Below are 12081 nucleotides of genomic sequence, written 5' to 3' on the forward strand. Positions count from 1 at the left end.
CTTTGAAGCTTTATGTAAAAAGTATCATGCAATTATCTCAATGTATTACAATTATTTGTTTACACATTTTCACCATTAGATCTCGTGTTCCTTTTAAAGTAAGGATGATCAAGTGTCATCTTTACATTCTTTTCTAGATCTTGATCACTTTCCCTCAGTACCCCACTTACTGCTTCAGACTAGTGTTTCTGTTGGTACTGCTTGCTACATGTTAAACAGAACTCCATCTCAGGACTTTTGCCCCATATTCTTGCTCTTACAGCAAGCAAAAGATTTTAATAGTTCCCTAAGGAATTTTAATCCAATAACGCAAAATTTTTAAAAAATTATATATATTTGCTCTTAAAATTTTTTGTTCTCAGATATTCTCCCAGAAAAAAGTCACACAAAATGATTAACTCTGAATCATTAAGTGCACAAATAAATTAAGATTTACCTACATGTCACTTTCAAAAGAAAATTAATTTGGATTTTCACAGGCAATTCACCAGAGTCCTAAAACCAGAAGAGAAAGGGCATAACGGAAGTGGGTAGTAGGAAGAAACCAATCAAGGTCAATGCTTGACTCATTCAATACAGCCTACTAAAGTCATATGCTTCATTTCTGGGTATCTTTATTTGCACTTTAAATGTTTTGCCAATGTTTTATAACAAAGCACACAATGCTTATTTCGCAAACAAGGCCTTACAGCATTCTGCTATAAGATGCGGATTATCATGGATAACAAAGAATGTAAAATAAAGGACTGCCTTGGAATTTACTTTTAACAACCAAAGAAAAGGAAATAATAATGATGATGATGACGATGATGATAATAACAGGAAGAAAAGGAAAGCAGAAGTAGTAAACCCAAGATATGACAAGTTTAAACCCATCTGTTTGAAGTTAAATATACCAATAATAGGTAGGTCCTGAAGTGAATAATACTTTACTTTATTAAACTGCTCTAATTTTACATCTAATTCTGGAAACTTATTTCCCAACTTCCATAATTTCTCACATTTTCAACCAATAATTTACTTGATCACAGAAATGGAAGAAGTTGCAACAACCACTACTCAAAGACAACTTCTACAGCAACTATCCTCTTTATTAAAAAAAAAAAAAAAAAAATGCTGTTTGAATACACATCAGTAACCCTCAATGACAATTTCATTCCTTCTTTATTCACTCGGCATCTTTTTACTGCATATTTGTTACATGCTGTTTGTAGCACAATAAAGACTACACGAGGGCTCTTCATTTAGGAAATTATAATTATAGAAGCTATAAAGAATTACTACATAGTGCAATTATCTCAATGTATTACAATTATTTGTTTACACATTTTCACCATTAGATCTCGTGTTCCTTTTAAAATACTCCACTACATAGTGTTTATGGAGAAGTACAAGATACTATGGCAATATACACACTACTCTGTGTGGACAAAAGTAACCACCTATCGATACTCAGACAACTAAGTATTATCTCTTCACACATTTTAAAGACTACATTGGGGGTGCCTGGATAGCTCAGTCAGTTAAGTGTCAGATTCTTGATCTCTGATCAGCTCATGATCTCACAATTCATGAGTTCCAGCCCCACATGGGGCTTTGCACTGACACTGCAGAGCCTGCTTGGGATTCTCTCTCTCCTTTTCTCTCTGCCCACCCCCTCAAAATAAATAAACTTTAAAAAAAATAAAAGACTACACTGGGACCCTAAAAAAAAAAAAAAAAATGTGCATTGGATTAGAGTAAGCAGTCCATCCAGCTGAAAGGATGTTTGGTTCAAATATTTCTATTTATCAGTCAACAAACTATGTAACTCAGTACTAGAAACTACCATCAAGGAGATCTTTTCTCTCCCTCACAAATCTCTATATTTATATTATACAGGAGCACAGTAGAGTTATATCCCATGACAACTTCAGAAGAAGGGAAAAAAATACCCTTAATTTTCCTTACTACCACCTTGCCACCTCACACTACATACAAAAATTAAAATCTGATCAAACCTAAAAGAGTGAGCTAAAAACTATAAAGCTCTTTAGTGTAGGTTAGGCATAAATCTGAGTAACTCTGGATTAGCCAATGGTTTCTTAACTATTATATCAAAAGCACAATCAAAGAAAAAAACTGCAACTTCAAAATTAAAAATATTTCTGCATCACATCAAAGGACACTATCAAGAACAGCGGAAAGACAAGCCACAGGATGGGGAAAAAAATATTTGCAAATCATATGAGGATCAAGCATCAGGAAAATGTAAAGAACTCGTCTAGTACTGAAATATATTAAGGATCAAATTTAAAAATGGGCAAAGGATCTGAATGGACACTTTTTTCAAAGACATACAAAGGTCAATAAGCACATGAAAGATGCTCGACATCATTAGTCATTAGAGAAATGTAAACCAAAATCACAAGATATCATTCATACAATGCTGCTGGGAATGTAAAATGGTGCAGCAGCCGTGGAAAAGACTGGTCGTGTCTCAAAAAGTTAAAAAAACCACATGACCAGCAATTCTTCTCCTAGGGATATACCCAAGAGAACTACTATGAACATTCCTGTACAAGGTATGTTCACAGCAGTATTCTTCTTAGTGGGTTTCAAGAGGGAACTGACCCAAATGTCCATCAATGGACACGCCGCATTTTGTGGCACAAGGGAATATTATTAAGTTATGGATAGAATGAAGCACTCTTATATGCTACAACATAAATAAACCATGAAAACATTAAGCTAAGTAAAAGATGTCAGACATAAAAGGCCACGTTATGTGTGATTCCATTTACATGAAATGTCCAGAATAGGAAAATCCATAGACAGAAAGTAGCTTAATGATTGCCCGAGAATGAAGGAGGGGAAACTGGAAGTGATATGCTAACAGATATATGACTTCTTTTGGGGGTGACAGAAAACATTCTGGAATTAGACAGTGGTGATGGTTACACACAACATTGTAAATATACAAAAAACACACTGAATTGTATACTTTAAAATGGTGAATTTTATGTTGTGTGAATTACCTCTCAATTTCAAAATTGAAGAAGAACTCACCTTGCCTCATAATCTCCTTTTTCACATTAGATTTGGATTAAATAATATTCCTAATTATTCCATACCCTGCATGAATCAAATTTCTGCAAAGTGTTTCAAGTACATCAAAAATCCTGCCAATCCTGTGTTAACGGTGTGATGGGGGGAAAACCATCCTTCTACTTAGTTTTTGGTATATACTTGAATTACAGTAAGATTTTCAAACATCAGATGTATTAATATGGTACATTTGGGGCGCCTGGGTGGCGCAGTCGGTTAAGCGTCCGACTTCATCCAGGTCACGATCTCGCGGTCCGTGAGTTTGAGCCCCGCGTCAGGCTCTGGGCTGATGGCTCAGAGCCTGGAGCCTGTTTCCGATTCTGTGTCTCCCTCTCTCTCTGCCCCTCGCCCGTTCATGCTCTGTCTCTCTCTGTCCCAAAAATAAATAAACTTTGAAAAAAAAATTTTAAATAAAATATGGTACATTCGTATTAAGCATCCACAAACAACTGGCTATATCACAGCACGTAAAATTTCTAATATCACACACACACACCCCTCTTATAAAGAGCTTATAGTCACATGAAGAGGTATATAATCAGTAGACACATGTACACTAAGTAAAAATACGAAATCACTTCTAAAGTATACCTGCAATCTTTAGTGAGAGAAAACATTTCTAAAGCAATGCTGCTTCAACCACTACTTGGAAGAAGTGTCCCCTGAGTAAAATTAGAGCCCCTAGAATGCTTTCAGGTAGTAAGTTTATGACTACAAATATCAGTACCATTTTGAAAATTACTGCTGGAATTCCAAATGTTCAGAGAAAACTTTCAGTAATCCCCATTAGTCCCTAGAATCAACTTATGGCCTAGATTCAGTGGTCCTACTATCATGACCATCTCTACTACTCTCCAATGCTTGCCTTATATCTCATAAAGCCTCATTCTAAAACAGTCACTTCTTTTCCTTTACATTTCGACATTAAGTGTACTTTATCCTTCCTTACATCTAAAATAAGTTTGCCATACAGTTAGTACTCTGGAGACCCCCTGCACAGAGACTACAATGTGATCAGCACCTCCTGGAATTGTGTAAGGAAACAACTCTATTGACAAACATTTCAAATTTATTTCTGGTCCCCTGTTTAATTCTTAAAGTTAATTTCTACTTTCAAGAACATATCCTCAAAAATATGCCTCAGTATAGTTTTCAAACTGAGCAACTGCAAACCCCAATTTTTTTGGCTATGAAAATATTTTAAAAACATCACCTACTATTTTAACAAAACTAACCCTCTTAATGCCTCATAGGTTCCATGAAACAGCAATTTTGTTATGTTTTTATATTGATGCTACCAAATGACTTCTATATTTAATTGTGAAACCGGGTAATTACCATTCATTGCAACTAAGAAAATCACCATAAAATTATTAAATGTTTACTGGAATAGATCTCTATAGTGACTGTGTCCCTAAGTTGTTCATGGAATAGTCTGAGCTGGGAAGGCAGATTATGTGTAATCATCTGAAATTTACTGAGCACCCACAGGGTCACTGATTAGGTACTTTGAGAAGAGATATAAAACAATACAGAAAAGTATAGTTCCTGTTCTATAAACACATGTGAACCCAAAATATATATAAAAGCATGATACTAACCACAGTTTAACAAGGTATTATTCAATAACGTCTTTAGTAAAGAGGCTACTTTAACTGTGAATGTTAAGGAAAGCAAGTTAGTTTTGAGAAGATTTAAAAGGAAGAAGGTATCTGTTTTGACAAAGAAGATGTTTTACGTCCAAAGAATGGTATGTCCAAAGAATAACTGCTAATAGTTTGGGAGTTAGAACTTTTGGCATAATTGGTGACTAACGTGCTTGGCTGAGGGGCGCCTAGGTGGCTCAGTCGGATAAGTGTCCAACGTCAGCTCAGGTCATGATCTCAGGGTCTGTGTTGTCAAGCCCGTCGTCGGGCTCTGTGCTGACAGCTCAGAGCCTGGAGCCTGCTTCGGATTCTATGGCTCCTGCTCTCTCTGTCCCTCTCCTGCTTGCACACACTCTCTCAAAAATAAACAAACATCAAAAAAATTTAAAAAAATAGTAATAAAGTGCCTGGCTGAAAGGGATAGCTTAGATGTAAAAAAACAATGAGGAAAAAATGGACCAGGAGTCCCAATTAATGATGAACTTTATTAAGGCCTTTCAGGAAAAGAATTAGGTATTATTACTGTTAGATTCTTTTTTGCCCCCAGCAGTCTCCTTTCCAAGTCACATTTCACTTTCCTTCCAATCTACTTAACAGTATGACCTAAAGGATTATGCCACGTCTCTTCTCAAAGTCCTCCAAATGATGGGTCACTGTTACCTACCAAATTATTCAGAGTTTAAAGGACCTCATATATCTACTTTCTAAGTAGCCTTTTTTCCCCTCTAATATACCTTCTTCTTTAGGGTTACATTTTCTAATCTCAGAACCTTTACAATCTTAAAAACTGAGGACGGACCTCAATGAGATTTTGTCTATGTGGGTTTTCTCAATTGATATTTACTGTATTAAGAATTAAAATTAAGAATTTTTAAAATATTCTTTTTAAAATAATAAATCTCATCCAATGCTAACAGTTTTCATGAAAAATAGCTGTATTTCCCAAAACCAAAATTTACAACATTGGTATTGTTTTACCTTTTTGCAAAACTTTTTACTATCTGGTTTAATAGAAAGTTGTTGGACTGTCGTATCTGCTACTACATTCAATCTGCTGCACTATCATGCATCACATAGACCCTGGAAAACTCTATTGTACACTCATGAAAGTACAAAAATTAAAAAGACAAATAATGTCCTAATATATGAACATAGTTTTGACCTCACAAATAAGCTGAAAGGGTCTTGGAAACTCCCAGAAGTGCCAGGAATACACTTTAAGAGCCACTGCCATGAATAAATGAATATTGTTTATTCATTCCCTGGAACAGTAAAGTATTATGTAAAAAGTCACACTGACATGAAAACACAAACCTGATGCTAGACTACCTGGGTGCAAATCCCAGTTTTCCTCTTCCTGGCTGTGACCTTGAGCAAATTACTGAACTTCTCAGTGCCTTCGTTTCTTCTTCAGTAAAATGGGGATAATAATAAAACCTCTCTCACAAAGTTGTTAAAAGGAATAAAGTTAATAAACGTAAAATGTTTAGTGCAGTGAGTGCCCAGCACAAAATAAAGACAAATAAGTATTAAATATAAATTGAATCAATGCATAAAGAATATGATTTGCTGTACTGCCACTACATTCTAGTATAACTTGAAAAATTCTTAATACTATACTTCTGATAACCTGGCAAATTACAAGTCTGAACATAAATTTTAATACAAAGGTTTAGGTTCATCAGCATTCCCTTATAAAGGAGTATCGTTAGTAAAATCTGACTACCCGGAAACGTTTCTCCATTAAAAGAGCCATACACACAATGAACATACAAAATTCTAAAAGGTCAAACCCAAAAATTGCAATTCTCTAGAGAAATGTATAAAGCAATTTAACGGGGAACATACTGAAACAGAACACAAAGTAACGGAAATGCCACTTCAGCCACTAAAAGAACAGGAAAAGCAAATACTAAGGCTGTATGTACTTTGAAAATCTAACCCTATTTCTTCTTGGTAAGACTCTAGCCTCTTGCCAAGAAGCCTTTAAGTTTATTTTTCTTACTTCTTTGATTTTTAAAAGGGAAATCACGAACATAAGCATTTTGGATATAAAGAAAATACTTTATGCATCATGGTAAACTTTTACATTAAATATTCTAAATGACAGGGTCAAAATAATTTTATTTAAATTAAAGCAATTCTAGTAATTAATTAAAATAGATTATTTTAACTATTAATGTACTTTTAAAATAGCTAATTAAATATTTCATATAAATGCTTCACAAATCAAATGAGGAAAAAGCCTAGTCACCTCTTACCAAGTTTTACTTCTCACCTGCCGCTCTAAATTAAACTCAAAAACACCTTTAAAAACTATTCAAATTGATAAAAAACACAGTAAACATAAAAAACCTTGTTATAAGGATAAAAAATACATGCCTAGAGTCTAATATTAGGTATTTTTAAAAATAACAAGTCCACTAGTGCAGCCTAATTACTTTTCAAAGGTATTTGAGAATAAATTTGCTAATTATGCATAAGGCAGCTAGCAAAATGGTTATATACCAAATTCTCTTCTGAGTTTCCCTTTTAAAACATATACAATTTAGAAACATAACTACGTGTAACAAGGAGGGAAAATTACATCTGTGTAGTTCTACTACATAATCTCAGGCCATGTGACATATTTGACTCCATTACCATTTTCTTTTTTCAGAAGTATTAAAGACTAAATAGTAAGGAACGGAATAGGTCAAATAATGAAAAGTGAAAATATAAATCATATGATTAATTCTTAAGGGAAAGAATAGTAAGCCCATAGGTCAACTACAAAATAACTACCTACCTCTTTAAAACAAGATCCATCCTCAGTTACTTTATTTCTAAACAAGACACATCGTGGGGCAGATTACCCACTTAGTATCTTCCTCACATGCATCTTCTTGTAAATCAGATCCCAGTTACCAGATACCTTCTTAACAATATGCAAACTAAGCACCCAATCCATGCCATTAATCAAGACACTGAAAAATCAATACATTTACTTAAAAAGGTAATTATTTCAGGTACTTTTTGATATTTTACATACATTTTCAATAGTTATACAAACCACTAATCCAAATACAAATTCCACCTTCTACATATTCAATACATTCACAAATTCTTCCTCTTAAAATTGTTTCCACAACTAAATTTAAGCAGGATATGGATCCAGCACACAACACACAAATACCCACACTATATCTACTATAGAGATACGCTTATAATGGATGCTTAATAAGAACAAGACCTCAATTTGTTGTCAAGAATCTAAGGCAGAGATGCCTGGGTGGCTTGGTGGGTTAAGCGTCTGACTCTTGGTTTCGGCTCAGGTTATGATCTCACAGTTCCGTTTGTGGGATCAAGCACCATGTCGGGCTCTGTGCTGACAGCATGGAGCCTGCTTGGGATTCTCTCTTTCCTTCTCTCTCTCTCTCTGCCCCTCCCCTTCTCTCTCAAAATAAATAAAACAAACAAAAAGAATCTAAGGCAGATGATGGTTGGAATGAAGTGTCCCTGGAAATTTTAACTGGGAAAAAATATGGATGAAAAAGTGAAGCCATTATAGCCATTAACATAAATATTATGTTTCAATGCAACATGTTGCAATGTAAATGCCCAAAGACAATAAATTAAACAAGTATAGAAAAAAGAAAATTAAGTATTCACATCAAAAAACAAAGGCCAACGGTTGTGAAGTTAGATAAGAATGTTTTTTAAATTAAGAATTTATAAATTTAAATACTGTGTTTTATTTACACTTCAATCATTATGGATGTTTTAATGGAGGTAGAAACTACTTTCTAAGCATGTGGCTTGCCTCTCCCATAGCCATGAAAGAGGATTAAATTAGATAATGGTTCATAAGTGCCTGGCAAATTGGAACACCTTCCAATTTAAGGTTTGCTATTCTTGTGCCTTGATTATGACCATTAGAGACCGGAAACTAAATGCAAATCATGTTTATTTTTACATATTATTTCAAGCTGGACAACTCTTCACACTAAGGACCCTAGTTAATACCATTATCTACAGCCACCTATAAGCAAAGCAAAAGATCTTCCTTAAACAAGTATATAATGTAGTATGAATTAAGCCGTAATTCGTAGATTATAATAATTACTTCCTAATATGGAAAGACCTTGGAGAAGTACACAGAAACCACCTCCACAGTCTAAAGGCCTATAGGAAAAAAACAGTCCTAAGCATATTTTTGTTAAATACTAATATTTAAAAGATGAAATTGCTTTCACTGAGTTGGACTAAGTAGGCAATAGTCCTTCAAGATATTAAAAGGTGCAACAGAACTAAGCACTCACTAGAAAGAAAAGTTCCTGGAAGTGGAAAAATTATCTCTACATTAAAGCCTGAAGTTCATGGTGTCAAGCCACAGAAATGTCTGTGAAAGCCTTTTTAATATTCTGGAAACATGTTAAAGTGTGTGGAGAAGGAAGGTGTTTAGAAAAACCATTCATTGGCCAAACTTTACTTAATATAAATCTATGTCATTGCTGAAAACTGGTTACAAGCGCATTTAAAACAATATAGGGAAAATAGTATTTCAAAAGCCCGCAGAACAGAACTAGAGTAGTGGCTCCTTATTTATGTGGATTAAAAAAAAAAAAAAAAAAAATCACACAATACCACATATATTCAAGTTCTAAAGTGGGAGCTTATTATAAACACAGCAGTAGCAGAGAACTACAAATGAGAGTTTATCCTCCAAACCTAATCCCAGTTAGCATCTGCAGTAGCTATCACAAGAGAAAAAGAACAGCACTAATAAAACCACAAACAAGTATCACCCTCCTAACCCCATTTAGCCTATTTTGTGCCCTTCTTGGTAACATGTTAAAATAACTACTCCTACATTTGAAATAGGCAAAAACCTTCATAAAGACTTTTAAAAGCTATACATCTTTTTGTTATAATTTATCATTTTGAAGCGAGGAAACAGAAAAATAGTTCATACAATAACAAGTAGTTTCTTCACCTACCCATCACCAAAAAGAAAAATAAAAAACAATTAACAAGAATTAACACAATGTTAGGACAAACCATTAAGACTGGGACAGCAAGCCAATTAGTCACTTGAAGGGAAGTAAACAGCAAAACTGTCCACTCCAAATATCAGATAATCAAAAAAATCGCATAAGGGTCCACTATACATTTTAAACAACTTTCCATTTATAAGTGTCACCATTTAAATATATTCTGCATTTTCTAAGCAGGCAAGGACTGATTGTTAAAAAGCAGCATGCTCAATCAGCACATTAAAGAACCAAGCAGTATTTTTTCTTTTACTTTTTCCACAGTGAAGGAACAAGTCACAATGAATAATGGGTTTGTAGAAATAACTTGTTCTAATAGCACTTCATGAGCAAAGTATCTTGGAAGAATTCACATTTTGTACATTTCTTTTTAAAAATTGCAGACCTTACGGCCAAAGTCCAAATGAGAAATCCAAACAGGACTCCTGTCAGTGAATCCCTTTCAGGACATGCTCACTCTTGCTTCAAACAGTAAAGCAAAGTAACTTTCATGTAGAATAAAAGCCAGTCAAGCTAATGTGTCCAGTTACCATTTTAAAAAGGAACTTATTACTGTGCCTATTTCCGTGTATTTTCCTGAAAAGTTTTCGGTCACTCCATTGAGTCAAAGCTTGAGTAATCCACTGAGCTATCTGTACCTCGAGGAAAAGGAAAGAAAAATGAGGTATTATACGTGACTTCCAGGTTTGTAAAAAGTTGGGAGGAGTTAGCTCTGGTAATTGTGTGTAAGTTAGTGAATGGAGTAATATTATGCCGTATAAGAGAAGCTAGTCTCCCCAAATAACCAGAATAAATTAAAAGTAAATTGAAACTCAAGTATTACCAATCACCTTTTTAGCATTTTTAAAGACATGTATGTACATTGTAGTTTTAGTTATTAATCTATGTTTTACTCCAATAATGTACACTTTACACTCAACCTTCTAAATTCAAATCGCCAGGGTTAACAGCTCCAGGAAATGATACCAGTATCACCCAATCCTTTTCCAAATCCCCATTAGAGAAACACGGAGGATGGGGGCCTGACATTCACAACTTATCCAAGAAGCATGAAAATAGAATGATTAAATTCCACCAAAGCCAATTAAAAACCCCAACTTCCCACAGAGCGTTCCCTACACCAAACGGAATCCCTTTATTTTCACTCTCACGAAGAAAGTAATTTGGGTTAAAAGTCGGGTATTGAGTATGATATATCTAATATAAAATGAGACGAAGGAACCTAACTGAAGCTACAGAAGCAAAGAAACGTAACCAAAACGGGAGAGGAAAGCTGGAAGAGAAACCCGAGAAGGAAAGGGACAGAAGAACCTAGTGGAGCAAAGGAAGTGGAAATCACTTCAACGGAGGTAGCCTTCAGGATTGCAGAGAAATAGGGATGTAGGTCCACGGAACCGGGCGTTTACGGAACTCAAAGGCTAATGGGGAAACAATGGGGCGGTGAGACCGGGAGCAAGCCGAGAGACGCTCAGGAGAGGGCGACTAGGCAGCACGGGACGGGGGAGATGAAAGAGCAGAAGGCTGCAGCAGACACAGGCGGCAGGGAGGTAAGAAGCTAGGTGGAGAGGCAAGTTGGTCGGGTGTGATGGGCTATCGTGGCGCAGCGGGTTGGAAGCGAGGGTCCCCTAGGAACCCGGGATGGGGGTGGGGGGGGGGGAGTGGCTTATCAGGGATTTTTAGACAGGGAACGGAAGCCGTGAAGGCAGGTGTGATGGAAGCGAAAACACACCTCGGAGCAGCACAGGACCCGACGCGCCAGACAAAACGCAAAGGAAGGAAAAGACGGCTGAAGGGGGTAAGAAAAGAGAAGAGAAGAACGCCGGCCGCGGGAACATGGGCCGCGGTCGGCTTCACTCACAGTCCAGGTGCTTTTTCTTGGGCCCCATGATCTCGTGGGTCGTGGCCTTGCATACTGTCTTGGATACGGCGGAGCCGGTGACACTGTGCTGGGCGGCGGTGATTCGGTCCGTCAAGCTCTGGCCGGACATCTCTGCGGCTCCTCCGCCACCCTTCCCGCTCGGCAGCCGGCGGGGACTGGGACCCCCAAGCGCCGGAGGACCCCCACCCCCCACCGCACCCCCTACCCCCACCGGCTCCTTCTCCGCCTGCCGGCCTGGGGCGGGGCTGAGGGCCGCGCGCTGCCACCTAGCCCGGAAAGAACCGGCTCGTGTCACCCGCGGGGTCAGGCACAGTGTCGGGCACTCCCCTGCCCCCGCCTCAGCTCAGCCCACCCCTTCCCCGGTCAGCTGGAGCCGGGCTGGGCAAGAGGGACAGGCAGCTGCAGGAAAATGGCGGCGCCAGGCTCCTCCTCGGAG

At 37.0% G+C, this 12081-nt stretch overlaps 1 protein-coding gene and 1 long non-coding RNA gene across 18 annotated transcripts in view; one reads left to right on the top strand and one right to left on the bottom strand.

Annotated features, from left to right (window-relative positions):
• PICALM (phosphatidylinositol binding clathrin assembly protein) overlaps positions 1-12036 on the bottom strand; it is a 100113-nt gene extending 88077 nt beyond the window's left edge. For 3 of the 16 annotated variants that reach the window (XM_053203755.1, XM_027039962.2, XM_053203756.1), the window contains exon 1: positions 11625-12034. In XM_053203755.1, the coding sequence (XP_053059730.1) occupies positions 11625-11754 (130 nt within the window). In that variant the 5' untranslated portion in view covers positions 11755-12034. Of the gene's footprint in view, positions 1-11624 lie in introns of all 16 variants that reach the window. The other 13 variants (XM_027039958.2, XM_053203753.1, XM_027039960.2 and 10 more) reach the window with 10 other exon arrangements.
• LOC128311879 (uncharacterized) overlaps positions 11134-12081 on the top strand; it is a 46050-nt gene continuing 45102 nt past the window's right edge. Inside the window, exons 1-2 of one of the 2 annotated variants that reach the window (XR_008290527.1) lie at positions 11134-11313; positions 11447-11561. This is a non-coding gene — a long non-coding RNA (uncharacterized LOC128311879). The remainder of the gene's footprint in view (positions 11314-11446; positions 11562-12081) is intronic. The other variant, XR_008290529.1, reaches the window with a different exon arrangement.

This window comes from Acinonyx jubatus, chromosome D1, assembly GCF_027475565.1.
Source record: "Acinonyx jubatus isolate Ajub_Pintada_27869175 chromosome D1, VMU_Ajub_asm_v1.0, whole genome shotgun sequence".
Classification (NCBI taxonomy): Eukaryota; Metazoa; Chordata; class Mammalia; order Carnivora; family Felidae; genus Acinonyx; species Acinonyx jubatus.